This window comes from Bombina bombina, chromosome 6 (assembly GCF_027579735.1).
Source record: "Bombina bombina isolate aBomBom1 chromosome 6, aBomBom1.pri, whole genome shotgun sequence".
NCBI classification, from domain to species: Eukaryota; Metazoa; Chordata; class Amphibia; order Anura; family Bombinatoridae; genus Bombina; species Bombina bombina.
In genome coordinates this window covers 1,043,914,421-1,043,938,385 of record NC_069504.1, presented here as the reverse complement: position 1 = coordinate 1,043,938,385, position 23,965 = coordinate 1,043,914,421, and the positions used below count along the sequence as shown (strand labels likewise).

The following is a 23,965-nucleotide window of genomic DNA, read 5'->3' as shown; positions in this document are numbered from 1 at the left end:
CAAGCCATTTAGGAAACCAAAGTCAGCCCCTAAATCCGTATGAAGGTGCGGCCCTCATGCCAGCTCAGCTGGTAGGGGGCAGATTAAGGTTTTTCAAGGATTTTTGGATAAAATCTGTCCAAAATCATTGGAATCAGAGCGTTGTCTCTCTCAAGGGTATCGAATAGGATTCAAAGTAAGACCTCCTGTGAAGATTTTTTCTCACGCATCCCTGTAAATCCAGTAAAAGCTCAGGCTTTTCTGAAGTGTGTTTCAGACCTGGAGTCTTCAGGGGTAATCATGCCAGTTCCTCCTCAGGAATAAGGTTTGGGGTTTTTTATTCAAACCTATTCATTGTACCAAAGAAAGGAAATTTATTCAGACCAGTTCTGGATCTAAAAATTTTTAATCGTTATGTAAGAGTACCAACTTTCAAGATGCTGACTAGAAGCACTATTCTACCTTTTGTTCAGCGAGGACATTATATGTCCACAATAGACTTGCAGGATGCATACCTTCATATTCCGATTCATCCAGAACACTTTCAGTTTCTGAGATTCTCTTTTCTAGACAAGCATTACCAATTTGTTGCTCTTCCATTTGGCCTAGCAACAGCTCCAAGAATCTTTTCAAAGGTTCTAGGTGCCCTACTATCTGTAATCAGAGAACAGGGTATTGCGGTGTTTCCTTATTTGGACGATATCTTGGTACTAGCTCAGTCTTTACATACTGCAGAATCTCACACAAATCAACTAAAGTTGTTTCTTCAGAAACATGGTTGGAGGATCAATTTACCAAAAAGTTTGATTCCTCAGACATGGGTCACCTTTTTAGGCTTCCAGATAGATTCAGTGTCCATGACTTTGTCTCTAACAGACGAGACGTTTAAAATTGGTTGCAGCATGCCGGCTCCTTCAGTCTGTCATTCCCTTCAGTGGCTATGTGCATGGAAGTTTTAGGTCTCATGACTGCAGCATCGGACGCAATCCCCTTTGCTCGTTTTCACATGAGACCTCTACAGCTTTGTATGCTGAATCAATGGTGCAGGGATTATACAAAGATATCACAATTAATATCCTTGAATCCCAATGTTCGACACTCTCTGACATGGTGGATAGATCACCATCGTTTGGTTCAAGGGGCTTCTTTTGTTTGCCCAACCTGGACTGTGATAACTACAGATGCGAGTCTTTCAGGTTGGGGAGCTGTTTGGGGATCTCTAACAGCACAAGGGGTTTGGAAAACTCAAAATATTTTAGAGTTCTGTGCAATTCTCAGGGTTCTTCAGTTCTGGCCTCTGCTAAAGAGAACCGTTCATTTGTTTTCAGACAGACAATATCACAACTGTGGCTTATGTCAATCATCAGGGTGGGACTCAGTCCCCAAGCTATGAAAGAAGTATCTCGAATACTTGCCTGGGCAGAATCCAGCTCCTGTCTAATCTCTGCGGTGCATATCCCAGGTGTAGACAATTGGGAGGCGGATTATCTCAGCCGCCAGACTTTACATCCAGGGGAGTGGTCTCTCCATCCAGATGTGTTTTCTCAGATTGTTCAGATGTGGGGGCTTCCAGAGATAGATCTCATGGCCTCTCATCTAAACAAGAAACTTCCCAGATACCTGTCCAGGTCCAGGGATGTTCAGGTGGATGCACTGACACTTCCTTGGTGTTATCAACCTGCTTACATCTTCCCGTCTCTAGTTCTCCTTCCAAGAGTGATCTCCAAAATCATCATGGAACAGTCTTTTGTGTTGCTGGTGGCTCCAGCATTGCCACACAGGTTTTGGTATGTGGATCTGGTTCGGATGTCCAGTTGCCTGCCTTGGCCACTTCCGTTACAGCCGGACCTACTATCTCAAGGTCCATTTTTCCATCAGGATCTCAAATCATTAAATTTGAAGGTATGGAAATTGAACGCTTAGTTCTAAGTCATAGAGGTTTCTCTGACTCAGTGATTAATACTATTTTACAAGCTCGTAAGTCTTCCAAACTCTATAATAAATCTTAATAGAGACAGATTTACATTTCATGGTGTTCTCATAAATTCTCCTGGCTTTCTTTTAGAAGTCCTAGAATTTTACAGTTCCTTCAGGATGGTTTGGGATAAGGGTTTGTCTGCAAGTTCCTTGAAAGGACAAATCTCCACTCTTTCTGTTTTATTTCACAGAAAGATTGCTATACTTCCTGATATTCACTTTTTTGTACAGGCTTTAGTTCGTACTAAGCCTGTCATTAAATCAATTTCTCCTCCTTGGAGTCTTAATTTGGTTCTGAAGGCTTTACAGGCTCCTCCATTTGAGCCTATGTATTCTTTGGACATTAAACTACTTTCTTGGAAAGTGTTGTTCCTTTTGGCTATCTCTCTTGCTAGAAGAGTTTCTGAGCTATCTGCTCTTTCTTGTGAGTCTCCTTTTCTGATTTTTCATCAGGATAAGGCAGTTTTGCGGACGTCTTTTTTCTATTTTTACTTAAGGTTGTGAATTCTAACAACATTAGTAGAGAAATTGTTGTCCCTTCCTTGTGTCCTAATCCTAAGAATTCTTTGGAGAGATCCTTACATTCTTTGGATGTGGTAAGAGCTTTGAAATATTATGTGGAAGCTACTAAAGATTTCAGGAAGACTTCCAGTCTATTTGTTTCTGTTTCTGGTCCTAGGAAAGGTCAGAAGGCTTCTGCTATTTTCTTGGCTTCTTGGTTGAAACTTTTGATTCATCAAGCTTATTTGGAGTCGGGTCAGGCCCCGCCTCAGAGAATTACAGCTCATTCTACTAGATCAGTCTCCACTTCGTGGGCTTTTAAGAATGAAGCTTCAGTTGATCAGATTTGCAAAGCGGCGACTTGGTCCTCTTTGCGTACATTTACTAAATTCTACCGTTTTTATGTATTTGCTTCTTCGGAAGCAGTTTTTGGTAGAAAAGTTCTTCAGGCAGCTGTTTCAATTTGATTCTTCTGCTTTTTGATTTAAGTTTTTTCTTTCAAAAATGAAAATAAACTTATTTTTTTGGGTTGGGAATTAATTTTTTCCGCAACATATGGCTGTTTTTATTTTCCCTCCCTCTCTAGTGACTCTTGAGTGGAAGACTCCACATCTTGGGTATTGATATCCCATATGTCACTAGCTCATGGACTCTTGCCAATTACATATGCAATGGGGTACACTGAGCGCCTACCTAGAAAAAGACCTTAGCTTTGGAAATATGACTCCTAGTAGTCAATGTGCAATTTAGAAAATAATAGAGGTTGCCAAAGCGCCAAAAAAGGCTGGGTCTGAGCCAATGATAGTTAAAATCACGATATTATAACAAATGCATTTTATTCATACAGAAATAAAAACAGGTAAAAACAAGTAACAAATAATTAAAATTAAAATAATAAAAAACTACGCAAAAAAAAGGCCGAAATGTAAATACTAGCCTTGATCAGTGGCTAGAATAAAACACTCGTATTGCCTAGTTTCCCAATGACAATATCTGGATTAATAAGGGTGGAACATGTTTCGTGTTCTAAAAAACGTCTATGTGGTGTAGCAAGATATTGCTTTCAAAATTAAATAAGATCAGAATTACTTTGCTAATTGCTGTGGCGTGTGTGACATACAATAAATGTCGTTTTTATAGCAGCCTATGTGAGCAATCCTTGATGTTTGGAAAGTCTATCTGTACAAACCTAAAAAAGAAATCTAGATGTAGGTAGATTGAATCTGCTGGTTACAGCAGCGTAGGATGGTTCTGCTAGTTACAGCAGCAAATAAGATGTATATGGTGTGAGATATATCCTCACGGTTTATCTGACTTTTATTGTTGTCCAAAACAGTGATGGTGATAAATATTCGTGAGTGATGGTTGCAAACTATAAATACAAATAAAAATAGCACACTAGATAATTAAAAATAGCGTGGGACATCAAAACAAATTCGGCGTGAATCAACAAAACAGAAAATCACAATTTGTGGTAATTGTGAGCAACGTTAAACTGTAACGATTGGCGTGAAGTATTAACGTTAAAAATGACAGACAAATATATATATATACTCTGTGAACACTGTGGAGCCCCTTTGTGTTGTTCAAAAATAAAAATGAAAAAGCAAAACAAGCAAAAAACAATCTCAAAAAATAGTCTCGAAAAAATGTGAAGGTCCCTTAAACTTAAGAGCAGACCGGATGATTCAAAAAAACAGTGGCCACTGTGTAAAAGGAAAAACAATAAATGAACAGTCAATCCAACAACAGATAAGTGATTTTTAAAACTTCTGCTAGTATAAGCGTTCCTGTAATGAACAGTCAATCCATCAAATAGATAAATAAATTTTGAAACCTTCTGCTAATATTAGCGTAATGGTTCTGCAGCCGAAGCCGGGTTGGGGTTTAGAAACCGGAAGTCCTAGTCCTCTCTAGTTTCAGCGATACCTAAAAAATAAACATACAATAGTGCAGATAGTTTCCTTAATCATATAACAAATTGAAATAGAACTCACCAGTCGACGCGTTTCGGTCTGTGCTAGACCTTTATCAAGACTGTTTATTTTTTTAGGTATCGCTGAAACTAGAGAGGACTAGGACTTCCGGTTTCTAAACCCCAACCCGGCTTCGGCTGCAGAACCATTACGCTAATATTAGCAGAAGGTTTCAAAATTTATTTATCTATTTGATGGATTGACTGTTCATTACAGGAACGCTTATACTAGCAGAAGTTTTAAAAATCACTTATCTGTTGTTGGATTGACTGTTCATTTATTGTTTTTCCTTTTACACAGTGGCCACTGTTTTTTTGAATCATCCGGTCTGCTCTTAAGTTTAAGGGACCTTCACATTTTTTCGAGACTATTTTTTGAGATTGTTTTTTGCTTGTTTTGCTTTTTCATTTTTATTTTTGAACACAAAGGGGCTCCACAGTGTTCACAGAGTATATATATATATATATTTGTCTGTCATTTTTAACGTTAATACTTCACGCCAATCATTACAGTTTAACGTTGCTCACAATTACCACAAATTGTGATTTTCTGTTTTGTTGATTCACGCCGAATTTGTTTTGATGTCCCACGCTATTTTTAATTATCTAGTGTGCTATTTTTATTTGTATTTATAGTTTGCAACCATCACTCACGAATATTTATCACCATCACTGTTTTGGACAACAATAAAAGTCAGATAAACCGTGAGGATATATCTCACACCATATACATCTTATTTGCTGCTGTAACTAGCAGAACCATCCTACGCTGCTGTAACCAGCAGATTCAATCTACCTACATCTAGATTTCTTTTTTAGGTTTGTACAGATAGACTTTCCAAACATCAAGGATTGCTCACATAGGCTGCTATAAAAACGACATTTATTGTATGTCACACACGCCACAGCAATTAGCAAAGTAATTCTGATCTTATTTAATTTTGAAAGCAATATCTTGCTACACCACATAGACGTTTTTTAGAACACGAAACATGTTCCACCCTTATTAATCCAGATATTGTCATTGGGAAACTAGGCAATACGAGTGTTTTATTCTAGCCACTGATCAAGGCTAGTATTTACATTTCGGCCTTTTTTTTGCGTAGTTTTTTATTATTTTAATTTTAATTATTTGTTACTTGTTTTTACCTGTTTTTATTTCTGTATGAATAAAATGCATTTGTTATAATATCGTGATTTTAACTATCATTGGCTCAGACCCAGCCCTCTTGCCAATTACATGAAAGAAAACATAATTTATGTAAGAACATACCTGATAAATTCATTTCTTTCATATTGGCAAGAGTCCATGAGGCCCACCCTTTTTATGGTGGTTATGATTTTTTGTATAAAGCACAATTATTTCCAAATTTTCTTTGATGCTTTCTACTCCTTTCTTTATCACCCCACTGCTTGGCTATTCGTTAAACTGAATTGTGGGTGTGGTGAGGGGTGTATTTATAGGCATTTTGAGGTTTGGGGAACTTTGCCCCTCCCATATGTCACTAGCTCATGGACTCTTGCCAATATGAAAAATGAATTTATCAGGTAAGTAATTACATAAATTGTTTTTCCCCCTACCATTTTGACTATATAAAAAAAACCTCTACTAAACCTTTCTATAAAATATATATATATATATATATATATATATATATATATATATATATATATATATATATATATATATATATATATATATATATATATATATATATATATATATATATATATATATATATATATATATATATATATATACTAAAACCGCATTCTCTTCCTCCCCAAGTAGGTAGGGTGTGCAGTATTTCAGAAAACGTTTTTGGATGTGCTAAAATTAGCATTGCGTCCCTGTCAGAACTGTATAGTATACAAAGTTTTTCTATTGAGTCATTATGGTCTTGCTTTCTACCATTTTGTATATGTGAAGACCTATTTTTTTTTTTTTTTTTTTTTTTTTCCCTTCAGATGATTCAGTTTCAGCCATCTGTTTGCCAGAGAAAAATGACAGCTTTACAAACGCTGACTGCCTGATTGCAGGATGGGGATCTATCAATCCATATCGTGAGTATATATTTGGTATTGCTAAAAGGCTGAATTATAAAATAATTGAGTTCTGTCTTTGTCTAAGTATAGTTTGAGCTGGCGGTGTTACGTTAGCGCCCTGAAACTCCCTAGGTCCAACATACCCTGAATTTGCCAGTAAGTGCCCTTTTAGTTCCCTAAACCAATACTACTTACACCTTGTTATTCAACCTTGTCGTTGTTTGCACACCTAAACTTTTTGGTCAGGAACCACCCTTCTTGTATGTATGTGTGTGTGCATGCTCCCAATACCTTGTGTGCAATTTGCATTTGATAAGCTTCAGATTTAGTGAGTGCACACAGATTTATTTTTAAAGGGACAGTAAAGTCAAAATTTAAGCCTTCATGATTCAAATAGGATGCTGTTTTTAAAGAGCTATACATTTTTTACTTATTATCTAATTGCCTTTGTTCTCTTTGGTATCCTTTGAAAGCATCACTAGACTACTACTTAAAGGATTGCCAGACTCAAATACCCTGGCCTGGACTAACCTAAATATTAAGACTATCCAAGATTTTCATTTCGGGAGCACCTGGGCCTCTTGCTCTGAGCTAATATAGCTGTGCACATTTCCACAGAAAATGCATTTTGAAGTAATGCGCTTTAGATCACTACTTAATAGTTGGAACTTCTTTAAACATGCACCGCATAACACACTATGGGAATCCCATTGGAAACTAGGACTGCAGGGACATAAACCACTCACAATGCACTATTTGTGCCTCCTACATTGCCCTCTTACAAAAGACGCATATTATCTTGGCATGGGAAAGAGACTTATAGTACTAGACCCTAAGATATGGACGAGAGCTATTGACACTAGACAGGTAATCCATTGCATAATCCTCTTTGAATTATACTATAAATTACTTACGAGATTGCACTGGATCCTTAACAGGCTTCGTAAAATTTCGCCTACCACCTCAGACAGGTGCTGGAGAAAGTGTGGTAAAAAAGGTGATGATGATCACATCTGGTGGAGTTGCCCAGAGATGCACAAATTGTGGTCCAAAGGTTTTGCCCTCTGCAGTCACCTATCCCTCCCGACAGATAAGGATCCTGAAACCTACTTACTCCATTTAGACTTTCCTAAACCTGCTAAACAACTAAAATACCTCCTAATGTCAACTAAGCTTGCTATTGCAAGATACTGGAAACAGCAGAGCACCCCTACAATAGGTAAGGTAATTGCGATCCTCTCCAACATTAGGACAATGGAAGAAGCAGTATACCTAAACAGAGGATGGATCATGGACCTACACTCTGATACCTAGTCCCTATAGGATTCACTCCCGCAAAATATAACTTGACATTATACAACCACCTGCTGCCCCCTCTTCCTTCCTCTCCCTTTCTTTTTCTATCTTCTCCTCTTTTCTCTTAATCCTCTTCTCAGTTGAGATTAAGAGTCAACTTGTATTGATATGTTTTATTAAGTGCTTGTTGCATTTTACTGTTCCTGATGATATCTCACTCATGGAGCCATATCTTACAGCTCCTATGGGTCCACATAGGACATGCCATTTTTACACACAATGTTCCAGAGACTATTTCCTGTGTTAACGGATGGCCGGAAACTCGGTTCATTTGTAAAATATGTGAGCTGTAATTCTCTGAGGCAGAGACTGTCCCGTCTCCAAATAAGCCTTGTGAATCAAAAGCTTTAACCAGGATGCCAAAGAAATGTCAGAGGCTTTCTGACCTTTCCAAGGACCAGAAAAAACAGACTAGAAGTCTTTAGTAGCTTCGACCTATTTCAAAGCTCTTACAACATCTAAAGAATATAAAGATCTTTCAAGAGTATTTTAAGGATTAGGACACAAGGAAGGAACAGCAATTTCCCTACTTTGTTTAAATTTCTTCCTAAGGTTGTGAATTGTAACATAAGTCCGCAAAACAGCCTTATCCTGATGGAAAATCAGAAAAGGAGACTCTCAAGAGCAGACAATTCAGAAACTCTTCTAGCTGAAGAGAGAGCCAAAAGGAACAATACTTTCCAAGAAAGTAGTTTAATATGCAAAGAATGCATAGGCTCAAAAGGAGGAGCCCGCAAAGCCTTCAAAACCAAATTAAGACTCCAAGGATGAGAGTGATTTTAATAACAGGCTTGATACGAACCAAAGCCTGAACAAAACAGCCAATATCAGGAAGTTTAGCAATCTTTTTATGAAATAAAACAGAGCAGAGATTTGTCCCTTTAAAATACTTTGAGACAAACATTTTATCCAAACCATCCTGAATAAACTGTAAAATTCTAGAAATTCTACAAGAATGCCAAGAGAATTTGAGAAAAACACCATGAAATATAGGCTTTCCAAACCTGATAATCTTCCTTAAAACAGACTTATGAGCCTGTAGCATAGTATTAATCACTGAGTCAGAGAAACCTCTGACTAAGCGTTCAATTTCCATACCTTCAAATTTAGCGATTTGAGATCCTGATGGAAAAATGGCCCTTGAGATAGGTCTGGCCTTAAAGGAAGTGGCCAAGGTTGGCAACTTGACATCCGGACAAGATCCGCATACCAAAACCTGTTTGGCCATGACCTAAAACTTCCATGCACATAGCCACTGAATGATCAAGACTGAAGGTTTGAACAGGTTAAAACCAACTTCAAACGTCTCTTGTCTGTTAAAGACAGAGTCATGGACACTGAATCTATCTGGAAACCTAAAAAGGTGACCCTGTCTGAGGAATCAAACTCTTTGGTAAATTGATCCTCCAACCATGTCTTTGAAGAAACACAAGTTGATTTATGTGAGATTCTGCTAAATGAAAAGATTGAGCCAGTACCAAGATATCGTTCAAATAAGGAAATACTACAATACCCTGCTCTCTGATTACAGATAGAAGGGCACCAAGAACCTTCGAAAAGATTCTTGGAGCTGTCGCTAGGCCAAATGGAAGAACAACAAATTTGTAATGCTTGTCTAGAAAAGAGAATCTCAGAAACCGATAGTGGTCTGGATGAATTGGAATGTGAAGATATGCATCCTGTAAGTCTATTGAGGACATGTAATGACCTTTCTGAACAAAAGGCAGAATAGTCCTTATAGTCACCATCTTGAAAGTTGGGACCCTTACAATTTGATTCAAGAACTTCGGATCCAGAACTGGTCTGAATGAATTTTCCTCCTTCGGGACAATGAATAGGTTTGAATAAAAACCCAGACCCTGTTCCAGAAGTGGAACTGGTACAATTACTCCTGAAATCTCCAGATCTGAAACGCACTTCAGAAAGGCCTGAGCTTTCACAGGATTTATTGGAACGTGAGAAAAAATCTTCTCACAGGAGGTCTTATTCTGAAACCTATTTGATACCCCTGAGAAACCATATTCTGAATCCAATGATTCTGAACGGAACCTGCCCAAATGACTTGAAATAATTTCAATCTGCCCCCCACAAGTAGAACTGGATTGAGGGCCGCACCTTCATGCAGTCTTGGGGGCTGGCTTTGGTTTCTTATAAGGCTTGGATTTATTCCAACTCGAAGATGGCTTCCAATTGGAGCCAGAGTCTTTAGGGGAAGGAGTGGTTTTCTGTTCTCTATTCTGATGAAAGGAACGAAACCGATTAGAAGCTTTAGATTTACCCTTAGACATTTTTATGTGGAAATAATAGTATCCAACTGGGAACCAAATTATTACCCTGGAATTATAGAGATAGCAACCTAGATTCAGATACCATGTCAGCATTCCATGATTTGAGCTATAAAGCTCTTCTAGCTAAAATAGCCAGAGACATAGATTTAACATCAATCTTGATGATATCAAAAATAGCATCACAGATAAAATGATTAAAGGGACAGTCTAGGCCAAAATAAACTTTCATGATTCAGATAGAGCATGTAATTTTAAACAATTTTCCAATTTACTTTTATCACCAATTTTGCCTTGTTCTCTTGGTATTCTTAGTTGAAAGCTTAACCTAGGAGGTTCATATGCTAATTTCTTGGACCTTGAAGCCCACCTCTTTCAGATTGCATTTTAACAGTTTTTTACTAGAGGGTGTTAGTTCACATATTTCATATAGGTAACTGTGCTCGTGCACGTGAAGTAAACTGGGAGCAGGCACTGATTGGCTAGACTGCAAGTCTGTCAAAAGAACTGAAAAAGGGGCAGTTTGTAGAGGCTGTTGTAACTGTTGGTTATGCAAAACTGGGAATTGGGTAATAAAGGGATTATCTATCTTTTAAAACAATAAAAATTCTGGTGTAGACTGTCCCTTTAACATGATGAAGCAAACGAACAATGCTATGCAAATCAGTCATTTTCCCATTGTGCTAAGCTATCCAACCAAAAAGTTGATGCAGCCGCAACATCAGCCATAGAAATAGCAGGTCTGAGAATAAAGCCAGAATGTAAATAAGCTTTTCTTAGAATAAGATTCAATCTTCCTATCTAAAGGATCCTTAAAAGAAGTACTATCTTCCATAGGAATAGTAGTACGTTTAGCAAGAGTAGAAATAGCCCCATCAACCTTAGGGACCTTTTCCCAAAACTCTAATTTAGCCACTGGCAAATGATACAACTTTTTAAACCTTGAAGTACCAAGCTTAGACCATTCCTTAGCAATCACATCAGAAATAGCATCAGGAACAGGAAAAATCTCAGGAGTAGTCACAGGAGGTTTATAGACAGAATTTTAACCCTTTTAATAAAGAACGAATATACTCCAATCTTAAAAAAAAGATGATTTATCAGTGTCAATGTCTGAAGTAGGATCTTCTGAGTCAGAGATCCTCATCAGATGAGGATATATCAGTATGTTGTCAGTCATCACAAATTTAATCGGAAGTATGAGAAGTTTTAAAAGACCTTTTACGTGTATTTGAAGGTGGAATAGCAGACATAGCCTTCTGTATCGCATCAGCAATATAATTTTTCATATCAACAGGGATATCACGTAGTTTAGATGTTGAGGGAACAGATACTGTACTAGCACTAATAGAAACCTTTTCTGCATGCAAAAGCTTATGACAATTGTTACATACTACAGCTGGAGATATAATCTCCACTAGCTTGCAACAGATAAACTTAGCTTTGGTAGAACTGTGTTCAGGCAGCATGGTTCCTACAGCAGCTTCTGAGACAGGATCAGATTGAGACATCTTGTAAAATGTAAAAGAAAAAATAACATTTTAAACAGAAATATTTTATTTCCACAAATAGCAGTTTCAGGAATGGGAAAAAATGCAAATGCTAAAATTGACAAAAAAGCAAATAGCATAGCCCTCTGAGCATAAAGAAGGCAAGGAGCATATAGGAAGTGGGGTAAAATAAAACTACATTTTTTGGAGCCAAGTATGACGCACAACGCAAAATGAAGTATATTTATTTTTTTTGCGTCAACAAACATCCGGAAATGACGCAACTCGCGTCCTAACAAACAACTTCGCACCAAACAACCTGGCGTCAAGTAAGACACAGGAAACAACAAACTTGCATCATCATAGACGCACATTTGCGCCAAAATATTGTTGCGCCAAGAATGATGCAATAAATAACAGCATTTTGCACCCTCGCAAGCCTAATTTGCCCGCAAGTTTTAAAAAGAAAAACAAGTCAAATTGAAAAAAGACTGTACCCCAGGTAAGACAACTTCCTAAAACATGATTCCCATATTGAAACTGCCAGACTGCAAAGGGAAATACACATAGACCTGACTCATGGCAAATATAAGTAAATACATATATTTAGAACTTTATATAAATACATAAAGCACCAACCATAGCTGAGTGTCTTAAAATGATACATACTTATCAAAAGACACCCATCCACATATAGCAGATAGCCAAACCAGTACTGATAACTATCAGCAGAGATAATGGTATAAGAGTATATAGTCGATCTGAAAAGGGAGGTACTAGATGAATCCCTACGACCGATAACTGAGAACCCTTGAAAAGACTTCCAGTGAGGGAAACCATCAAAAAAAATCAATAGGTGATACTCTCTTCACATCCCTCTGACAAACACTGTACTCAGAGGAATTGGGCTTCAGAATGCTTAGAAGCGCTTATCATAGAAGAAAACAAAAAAATCAAGCACAAACTTACTTCACCACCATAGGAAGCAAAGTTTGTAAAACTGAATTGTGAGGGTGTACTTATAGTCATTTTGAGGTTTGGGAAACTTTGCCCCTCCTGGTAGGATTGTATATCCCATGCGTCACTTTCTACATGAAAGAAATAAAGAATTTGATAATAGAAGTAAATTGGAAAGTTTAAAATTGTACAAGTCATGAAAGAGAAAATTGAGCTTCTTGCCCCTTTAAATTGAGTTAAATGTTGGCTTGTGTGTTGGCATATGGACTACACTAATAGTGTTTGAGATTACCCTAACCATATATGTGTGTGAGCAATTGGGAACACAAGTGAAGTGAGGAAATGTGCAACTTGTATAAACTGCCTATACATTTTAAGACGTATTAAAATATAGTGTTGTAGAAGAACTTAGCAAAGCATTTTTTTTTAAACTGTTAGGGGTTGGGGTCAGTGTTCCCTCTAAGGCCAGTTTTGTGTGCGGCCCAGCAGTTAAAAAGTTAGTAAGAGAATCATATCTAGCAGCCAGCATTGTGCAGTGTTTGCTAATTGCAGGGTGCGGTTTCCTAATTAACTGTTTCACTGCTGGGCCGCACACAAAACTGGCCTTAGAGGGAACACTGGTTGGGGTTTAGAACAGTGGTCGATAGTCATCAAAAAAATAGCACCAACAAAATCCAACTAAATAACATTTCTAGATGTCTGTCATTCCAATAACCCTTGTGTGGGTCAGTCTTGGGTGTATTTGGTTTTTTCCTTCTTGGCTCTCTATAAATGAGAGCGTATTACTTTCATGGAAGGATGACAAATAAGATAAGAAAATCCATGAACTATATTTACTAAAACATTCTCTTCCTCTATAAGCAGGTATGGTGTGCAAAGCATTTGCAGATGCTACAATTGGCTGTCGTGTTTTTTTTTTTTTTTTTTTTTAGTTTTCTTCCTACAATGAGAGAAATTATACTGTATCAGGACCTAAGCCCTCATAAATAGAGGAACGCTTACATAGTTTTCATGTAAATTGTATACAACATTTTAATTCAGTGTATATGTATATATGTATATGTGTGTGTGTGTGTGTGTGTGTGTGTGTGTGTGTGTGTATATATATATATATATATATATATATATATATATATATATATATATATATATATATATATACACTGAATTAAAATATTGTATACAATTTACATAAAAACTATGTAAAAATGAACAGATTTTAAATTTGAAAACAAATCCCATAACTAATAACCATGCATTGAAGACTGTACAATTTGCACGCTCTTTTCTTGCGGTGTGAATATAGATCTGTAGTTCATACAGAAACCAGAAAATCCAATTGTTTAACTGCTTTTTGTTCTCTGTGCCTTTCTTGTGTGTTTATTTAGGCACCACTGGTAATCTGTGTGCTGCCTTCCATTCATGATGGCATTGCAGCAGATGGTATATTATCAACCTGATGGGAACTATAAAGCATATTTGCTTTTTATGAAACCCGTCCTTCCCTATATCCTTGAAAAAACCTCCCAAAATTCCTCCACTAATGGAATATAAACCTTTTATCCACATTATGGACTGAACAAAGTTATCTTTTTTCATAAACACAAACCTATATAAAAGCCTAGTAAGCAATGGTAGTTGACTTTGAGCTTTTATGCCAAAGTAAAAAGTATGTATTCCAAAGTAAAAGGTATGTATTCATTATGCATCTAAATAGGTTTGGAATAGGCAGTGTGTGTATTTATTTATACCTTGAAAATATAAGAATTCAAGGAAAAGAAACTATTTTGTGGAATTATTTTTTTTTATATTCTTGAAAAAAGCTTTTCTTCATAAATGGAAAGATTCCACAGCTGCATTCATTACTTTTGGGAAATTCAGAACCTGGCCACCTGGAGGAGGCAAAGACACCCCAGCCAAAAACCTAAATACCACTCCCACTTCCCTCATCCCCCAGTCATTCTTGCCTTTCGTCCCAGGAGGTTGGCAAAGAAGTGTCAGAAGTTTTAGATTAGTCTCTTATGGAGGGTAGTACTCTTCGACGTGGGACTGGAGTTTTAAGTAGTCCTGTCAGGCTTTCAGTGAGTCCCAGAGATGCAGGGAGAGTCTTCCTGCGAAACCATCCTGACTCATATTAACAGATCCACAAGCAATCGACGGTGACTAGTTTCGCTGACTGCTTTGTTCTCTCAAGTCCATGGCAGAAGCGATGCTACTATCTGTCGCACTTGAAGGGTCGTGTTCCTGTTCCATGGTGTAGATTCCGGTAAGATAGTTTCATTTTACTTTCTTCATGAAATGTATTGTATTACAGATGTTTTCCTGAGGGGCTACCACCTTGCGGGACTAACTTATAACACAGGGTCTCAGTGAGGCTCCTTTTGTATCTTGAAATCAAGGGTTAATATCTCCGGCAGGGGTTTATTTAACAGGTTTTTTTTTTAATCATTTTTGTTATATAATTCAACTTGCTTATGTGTAGTGTTATTTCGGCTCATGGCTTGTGGTTCATAACGGCTTTGGAAAGTGATGTCAACTTATGGTCGGGCGTGCTTTTTTTGGACTGTACGGTTCACCTGGTGACCTGCCATGGTCACGTTTTTGGGCTCCATTTCCGCATTCCTGACCATGTGGCGACAGAAATTCTGGTCTGCTGGTGTCTGGTTCATAGGAGGTGGTTAGCGCCCCAGCCACTGTGGGTGTCAGGTGCCATTTAGATTTTTTTTATTTTTTTTATTGAGGTCAGTTTTGGCATACATATAGAATATAATAACATTGCATGGTTGCGTTCCAAGAAAGGCCTTTTCTCAAGGTACATCACATAAATTACATAAGGCATATGCAATTAACGATATCCACTATATCAAAGAGCATGATATGGATTACATAATAGACGTTGACATGTAACAGGTGACGTCTACTATCTGTATGATATAAAGCTCTGAAAAGAAGCAAATGCTGCATAGGGAAATGAAGAGAAAATGTATGCTTACTTGATAAATTTGTTTCCTTTTAGACATGAGTCCACAGATTTTCATCCTTACTTGTGGGATTTCACCTCCTGGTCAGCAGTTAGGAAAAGCCAAGGTGCAGAGGTGTCTGAAGTTTACAAAAATGAATAACCTTTCTCAGAACAGGGTGGGCCATGGACTCATAGTGTCTAAAAAGAAACAAATTTATCAGGTAAGCATAAATTTTCTTTTTAAAGACACGATGAGTCCACCAATTTTCATACTTGTGGGATACAATACCAAAGCTAGAGTACACGGATGATAAGGGAGGGACAAGACAGGGAACCTAAACGGAAGGCACCACTGCTTGAAGAACCTTTCTCCCAAAAACAGCCTCAACCGAGACAAAAGTATCAAATTTGTAAAATTTAGAAAAAGTGTGGAGAGGACCAAGTTGCAGCCTTGCAAATCTGTTCTACAGAAGCTTCAATTCTGAATGCCCATGAGGAAGCAACAGCCCTAGTGGAATGAGCCGTAACTTTTAGAAGGCTGCTGTCCAACAGTCTCTTATGCAAAACGGATGATACTCTTCAGCCAAAAAGAGAGGTAGCCGTAGCTTTTTGACCCTTAAGTTTTCTAGAGAAAATGACAAAAAAAGACTGACGAAAGTCCTTAGTCGCTTGTAAATAAAATTTCAAAGCACAAACCACGTCCAAATTGTGCAAAAGACGTTCCTTTGGAGAAGGATTAGGACACAAGGAAGGAACAACAATCTCCTGATTAATGTTCCTGTCTGAAAAAACCTTAGGAGGGAACCCTAGTTTAGTACGTAAAACTACCTTATCCGAATGAAAAATAAGGTAAGGTGAATTGTATTGCAATTGCCGAAAGCTCAGACACTCTTCGAGCTGAAGAAATGGCAACAAGAAATAAAACTTTCCAAGATAACTTAATATCTTAGGAATGCATAGACTCAAACGGAGCTCCTTGAAGAACTTTAAGAGCTAAATTCAGACTCCATGGATGAGCAATTGGTTTAAACACAGGCCTGATTCTAACCATAGCTTGACAAAAGGATTGAACATCTGGGACATCTGCCAGACGTTTGTGTAACAAGATAGATAAGGCAGAGATCTGACCCTTTAGGGAACTTGCTGATAAACCCTTCTCCAATCCTTCTTGGAGAAAGGACAAAATTCTGGGAATCCTAACTACTCCATGAGTAGCCCTTGAATTCACACCAATAAAGATATTTACGCCATATCTTATGGTAAATCTTTCTAGTCACAGGTTTACGAGCCTGGATCATGGTCTCTATGACCGAATCAGAAAACCCCCACTTGGATAGGATTAAGCGTTCAATCTCCAAGCAGTCAGCTTCAGAGAAACTAGATTTGGATCAAGAAAGGGCCCTTGAATGAGAAGGTCCTTCCTCAATGGAAGTCTCCAAGGTGGCAGGGATGACATGTCCACCAGATCTGCATACCAAATCCTGCGAGGCCACGCAGGAACAATGAGGAACACTGATGCCCTCTCCTGTTTGATTTGAGCAATGACTCGAGGAAGAAGCGCAAATGGAGGAAATAGGTATGCAAGATTGAAGGACCAAGGAACCGCCAGAGCATCTATCAGTTCTGCCTGGGGATCCCTGGACCTCGACCCGTATCTCGGGAGCTTGGCATTCTGGCGAGATACCATGAGATCCAACTCCGGCCGACCCCATTTGAGAATCAGGTTGGAGAACACTTCTGGATGGAGTTCCCACTCTCCCGGATGAAGTCTGCCTGCTCAGAAAGTCCGCTTCCCAGTTATCCACCCCTGGGATATGTATCGCTGACAGATGGCAAGAATGGGCCTCCACACACCGGATTATCTTGGCTACCTCGGTCATCACTAAGGAACTCCTCGCTCCTCCTTGATGATTGATGTAAGCCACTGTCGTTATGTTGTCTGTCTGAAATCGGATGAACTTAGCTGAAGCCAACTGAGGCCAGGCCAGAAGAACATTGAAGATCGCTCTCAGTTCCAAGATGTTTATAGGAAGAACAGATTCCGCTGGAGTCCACACTCCCTGAGCCTTTAGAGGATCCCAGACAGCTCCCCACCCTAGAAGGCTGGCATCTGTTGTCACAATCACCCAGGATGGTCTGCGAAAGCATGTTCACTGGGATAGATGATCTAGAGACAACCACCATTGAAGTGAATCCCTTGTCTCCTGCTCCAGGGTTATTCAAGGAGACAAGTCTGCATAATCTCCATTCCACAGCCTGAGCATGTTTAACTGCAGAGGTCTGAGGTGAAACCAAGCAAACGGGATGATGTCCATTGCCACCACCATCAGTCCAATTACTTCCATGCACTGGGCCACTGACGACTGAGGATTGGGCTGAAGGGCTTGACAGGTATCTAGAATTTTTGATTTCCTGACTTCTGTTCCCAAGAAAGTCACCCTTGCTTTCGGGATTAAGGAACTCTTTTCCAGATTTACCTTCCACCCATGAGTTCTCAGGAAGGACAGTACAATGTCGGTATGGGACCTTGCTTGTTGACAAGATGGCGCCTGGATTAGAATATAGTCCAGATAAGGCGCCACCGCAATGCCCCGTGGTCTTAGAACCGCCAGCAAAGAACCCAGAATCTTTGTGAAAATTCTGGGTGCCGTGGCCAGCCCGAAAGGAAGAGCCACAAACTGAAAGTGCTTGTCCAGAAAAGCAAATATTAGGAACTTGTGGTGATCTCTGTGGATAGGAACATGAAGGTATGCATCCTTCAAGTCCACTGTCATAAATTGACCCTCCTGGATCAATGGAAGAATGGTACGAATAGTTTCCATCTTGAATGATGGAACTCTGAAAAACTTGTTTAGACTCTGGAGATCTAATATAGGTCTGAAGGTTCCCTCTCTTTTGTGAACTACAAACAGATTTGAATAAAACCCCTGCCCCTGTTCCTGTGCTGGAACAATTACTCCCAGGGAGGAGAGGTCTCTTACACAATGTAAGAATGCCTCTTTCTTTATCTGTTTTGCAGATAATCTTGAAAGAAGAAATCCTACTCTGGGAGGAAAATTCTTGAATTCCAGTTTGTATCCCTGAGACACTATTTCTACCGCCCAGGGATCCTGAACATCCCGAACCCTAGCCTGAACGAAAAAAGAGAGCCTGCCCCCTACCAAATCCGGTCCCGGATTGGGGGCATGCCCTTGATGCTGTTTTGGAATAAACAGCAGGCTTCTTGGATTGTTTACCCTTGTTCCAAGACTGGTTTGGTCTCCAGGTAGACTTAGATTGCGAATAGCTCCCTTCCTGTTTAGAGGAGGAAGAGAGAATTCCCCTTGAAATTCTGAAAGGAACGAAAATTACTCTGTCATCCTTTTTGTTTATTTCTCTTATCCTGAGGAAGGAGATTACCCTTGCCTCCTGTGATATCAGAAATATTTTCCTTCAGGCCCAGTCCAAACAAGGTCTTCCCCTTGTAAGGAATTGCCAGAAGCTTAGACTTATAAGATACGTCCGCAGACCAGGGCTTTAACCATAAAGCTCGGCGGGCTAGGATAGAAAACCCCGAACTCTTAGCCGCCAATTTAGTAATTTACAGAGAAGCATATGTAATAAAGGCATTAGCCAACTTTAGAGCTTTAATCCTATCTTGGATCTCCTCTAAAGTGGTTTCAGTTCTGAGAGATTCAGACAGAGCATCAAACCAATAAGCTGCTGCACTAGTGACCGTAGCAATGCACCCAGCCAGCTGCAATAGCAGACCCTGGTGAACATAAATCTTTTTAAGTAGACCCTCCAACTTTTTGTCTATGGGATCTTTAAAAGCACAACTATCCTCAATGGGAATAGTGGTTCGCTTGGCTAGGGTGGAAATAGCTCCTTCCACCTTAGGAACCGTCTGCCAAGTTTCCCTGATAGCGTCCGCTATAGGAAACATCTTCTTGAAAATAGGGGATGGGGAAAAAGGAATACCTGGTCTCTCCCATTCCTTGGAAAAAATCTCTGAAGTTCGTTTTGGTACTGGAAAAACGTAAGAAGGAACTTCAAAATATCTGTCCAATTTACTCGACTTTGCAGGAGCGATGACTACTGTAGAATCAGTCGTCTAAAGTCACCAACACCTCCCTGAGTAACAGGCGGAGGTGTTCTAGTTTAAACCTGAAAGATACAACCTCCGAATCAGTCAAAGGTAATGAACTTTCTGAATCTGAGATTTCTCCTTCTGAGAGAACCTCCATACCCTCCGACTCAGTTCCATGATAGGGTACATCCAAGATTGCCACCATTGCATCAGAAAACTTCACTGACAATATTGTTGTCCTTCCTCTTACGCTTGCCTTACAACATAGGAAAAGCAGAGAACGCATCAGAAATTGTAGAAGACCTAATCACAGCTATGTCTTAAGGTAACTCCAGCAGTCACTGGAGTAGAAGTACAAGGCACTGCTTGAGCGGGCGTTAAATCTTGGGAAACTTGGGGAGAAAGCTGCGGCATACTCTGAATCTCATTAGATTCCTGAGAAGCATCCACCTTTTGAAAAAATTTGTTCATGAAATATCTTTTCCTTAACTCAAAGCCCTCTCAATACATGAAGGACAGAAATGGATTGGTGGTTCCACATTAGCATCCAAACACATGGAGCAAGTAACATTTTGCACGGCTCCTATGTCCATACTAAAGTACAAAAAGAAAAAACAAAAATCAAAAAACTTTACTGTCTCTTTAAGAGATCATAAAAGTAACCCCTTTATATTAAATAAGAAAAAAACATATCCAAGGCTAATCAAATTGTTTAAGGAAACAAATTTGACAGAGAAATTGAGGAAAAAAACAAACTATACTGTGCCTTTGAATTTTAAAACTGCAACTTTTTTTACCGCTTTCTCTTTACTACAGAAAAAACGTACCCCAGCAGTACAATAAAAATAACTTTAGACACCTATATACCTCAGCAACTCTGCTGAGGTACCTACCTGCCAACAGAATCACTCCCGGACCGGAACTCTTGTAGTCATCTAACGATCCGGCCACTTCAGGAACACAAAAGCGCTACAATTGCTTGTCTGATTCTACAGAAAGACATGCGTTAGTAGAGCCACATATGCATCCACTCCTGTCTGCTTAGGACTGCGCAATAACCAAGAGGAAGCGCACAAAACTAAGCCCCGCCCATCACAGGCGTAACTTCCCCAAACACATCTCTACAACGTAGTAATAGAAAACTAAGGGATCGTAACCACTTCCAACATAAGAGCTTCTGAATAAGTCTTATGTAAGCCACTCACAGCTTTCAAATAAGGATTAAGTGCCCACTTTGCTCTGAGTTCCCAGAATGAATAAAGTTAGCACTTACCTTAAATGCTGTCCGACAGCAGGACAGTCCAGCAGGTGTAAGAGGTCCTCTCCCTCCCATAGCCCTGTGGAAAAAGATGAGCCTGAGTTTAAATGTGCTTAGGCTATCTGGATTAGGGCAGCATAAAAGTATAGGAGGCGCAGTGAGAATGATGTCCCACCAGTTTCTATTGCTCTAAAGCCACAAAAAGCTCTACTGAAGACTGATATGGACTACGGCTACACCCTAGAACAAAGCAGTACTCTCTGGCTCCACTTTAAAAATAATAAACTCTTGATTGAAGAATCTATACTAACACCTCACTTTACCTCTTCCTATCACTAACGTAGGCAAAGAGAATGACTGGTGTGGGAGGGAGGGGAGTAGCTATATATAGCAGCTCTGCTGTGGTGCTCTTTGCCGCCTCCTGCTGATCAGGAGGTGAAATTCCACAAGTAAGGCTGTAATGAGGTCAATCTCAAGCTGTGAAAAATGTGCATTCAGTAAATTGGCAATCTTTGTAAGTAGGGTAGCTTCAATGGGCTCCATCCGGTATTCCTAGCAATAAGGTCCCTGTTTGCTATGTGCAGGATCAGTACTTTCCAAGTACTTAAGCACTCAAAGTGCTGCTTAACGACAGGGCCAAAGGTGCCCTGCCGGGGGGTATATTGAAGGCCAAGGTCTTGTCACGGCTCCGGGCACCGATGCCAGCAGCAATTCTCTTGATTTCAAGCACTATAATTGTGGTTTCCAAGGTATAAATCCACTCACAGAAAATATTACATGGACTAGGGGTCGATCCGATAAAAATCGTCGCCCGCAAAAGTCGGCAACGCCAATATTTGCGCAGGTTTGGTATCCTATATACGGCTTAACCTAGAAGGTACGCGCGTATATTTCTGCCGTCGCCCGTAGTTTTTTGGGCCATAGGCAGGTATACCAAACCCGCGCAATTTGGTATCCAATATACAGCGTAAGGACTTACGTGGCGAAAATGGAGAAATCTTACTCCATTTTCACCTCGCCACAAAAAGCAGCCGTAAGAAGCCTTACGCTGACTATTGGAGCCCCGTAACTCCCTAAACTGGTGGCTAAATAAACCTAACACCTAACGCATGCGCAATGTCTATCTCCCTGTCAACCGCGATCCCCCGCCGCAATCCCTAATAAAGTATTTAACCCCTAAACCGCCGCCATCTACATAAACTAACCCCCTACTGTGAGCCCCTAAAACCGCTACCATCTAACTGATCTATCCCCTAATGTGAACCCCTAAAACCGCCACCATCTAACTGATCTATCCCCTAATGTGAACCCCTTACACCGCCGCCATCTATATTAAAATTATTAACCCCTAATTTAATCTACCTACCCCGCCGCCAGCTATATTATATATATTAACCCTAAGTATATTATAGTTAATATAGTTATTACTTTATATATATTAACTATATTAACCCTAATTATATTAGGGTTGATATAGTTAATATAGTTACTATAGTATTTATATTAACTATATTAACTCTATCTAACCCTAACACCCCTAACTAAATTCTTATTAAATAAATCTAATTCATATTATAAACTAAAATATTCCTATTTAAATCTAAATACTTACCTATAAAATAAACCCTAAGATAGCTACAATATAATTAATAATTACATTATAGCTATGTTAGGGTTTATATTTATTTTACAGGTAAATTGTTAATTATTTTAACTAGGTATAATAGCTATTAAATAGTTATTAACTATTTAATAGCTACCTAGTTAAAATAATTACCCAATTACCTGTAAAATAAATCCTAACCTAAGTTACAAATACACCTACACTATCAATAAATTAAAGAAACTACAAATATCTATCTAAAAATACAATTAAATCAACTAAACTAAATTACAAAAAAAAAAAAAAAAAAGATTACAAGATTTTTAAGCTAATTACACCTATTCTAAGCCCCCTAATAAAATAATAAAGCCCCCCAAAATAAAAAAATTCCCTACCCTATTCTAAATTAAAAAAAGTTCAAAGCTCTTTTACCTTACCAGCCCTTAAAAGGGCCTTTTGTGGGGGCATGCCACAAAGAAAACTGCTCTTTTGCCTGCAAAAAAAAACACAATACCACCCCCCAAAATTACAACCCACCACCCACATACCCCTAATCTAACCCAAACCCCCCTTAAATAAACCTAACACTACCCCCCTGAAGATCTCCCTACCTTATCTTCACCACGCCGGGCCAAACTCCTCATCCGATCCGGGCGATGTGTTCCAGCAAGCGGCAGAGAGTCTTCTTCCATCGGCGATGTCTTCAAGCAAATCGGCATCTTCAATCTTCTTCCTTCGCTCCTCCGCCGAGGAGCATCCTTCCGGCACGACGACTTCCCGACGAATGAGGTTCCTTTAAATGACCTCATCCAAGATGGCGTCCGTCGAATTCCGATTGGCTGATAGGATTCTATCAGCCAATCTGAATTAAGGTAGAAAATCTGATTGGCTGATTGGTTCAGCCAATCGGATTGAACTTGAATCTGATTGGCTGATTCAATCAGCCAATCAGATTTTTCTACCTTAATTCCGATTGGCTGATAGAATCCTATCAGCCAATCGGAATTCGACGGACGCCATCTTGTATGACGTCATTTAAAGGAACCTCATTCGTCGGGAAGTCGTCGTGCCGGAAGGATGCTCCACGGCGGAGGAGCGAAGGAAGAAGATTGAAGATGCCGATTTGCTTGAAGACATCGCCGATGGAAGAAGACTCTCTGCCGCTTGCTGGAACACATCGCCCGGATCGGATGAGGAGTTTGGCCCGGCGTGGTGAAGATAAGGTAGGGAGATCTTCAGGGGGGTAGTGTTAGGTTTATTTAAGGGGGGTTTGGGTTAGATTAGGGGTATGTGGGTGGTGGGTTGTAATGTTGGGGGGTGGTATTGTGGGTTTTTTTGCAGGCAAAAGAGCAGTTTTCTTTGGGGCATGCCCCCACAAAAGGCCCTTTTAAGGGCTGGTAAGGTAAAAGAGCTTTGAACTTTTTTTTAATTTAGAATAGGGTAGGGAATTTTTTTATTTTGGGGGGCTTTATTATTTTATTAGGGGGCTTAGAATAGGTGTAATTAG

General features: G+C 39.3%; 1 protein-coding gene across 1 annotated transcript in view; it reads left to right on the top strand.

Annotated features, from left to right (window-relative positions):
• The window catches only part of OVCH1 (ovochymase 1), a 173,544-nt gene that overhangs the window by 139,577 nt on the left and 10,002 nt on the right, over positions 1–23,965 (top strand). The window contains exon 32 of the mRNA XM_053719672.1: positions 6,401–6,496. Within this exon, the coding sequence (XP_053575647.1) occupies positions 6,401–6,496 (96 nt within the window). The remainder of the gene's footprint in view (positions 1–6,400; positions 6,497–23,965) is intronic.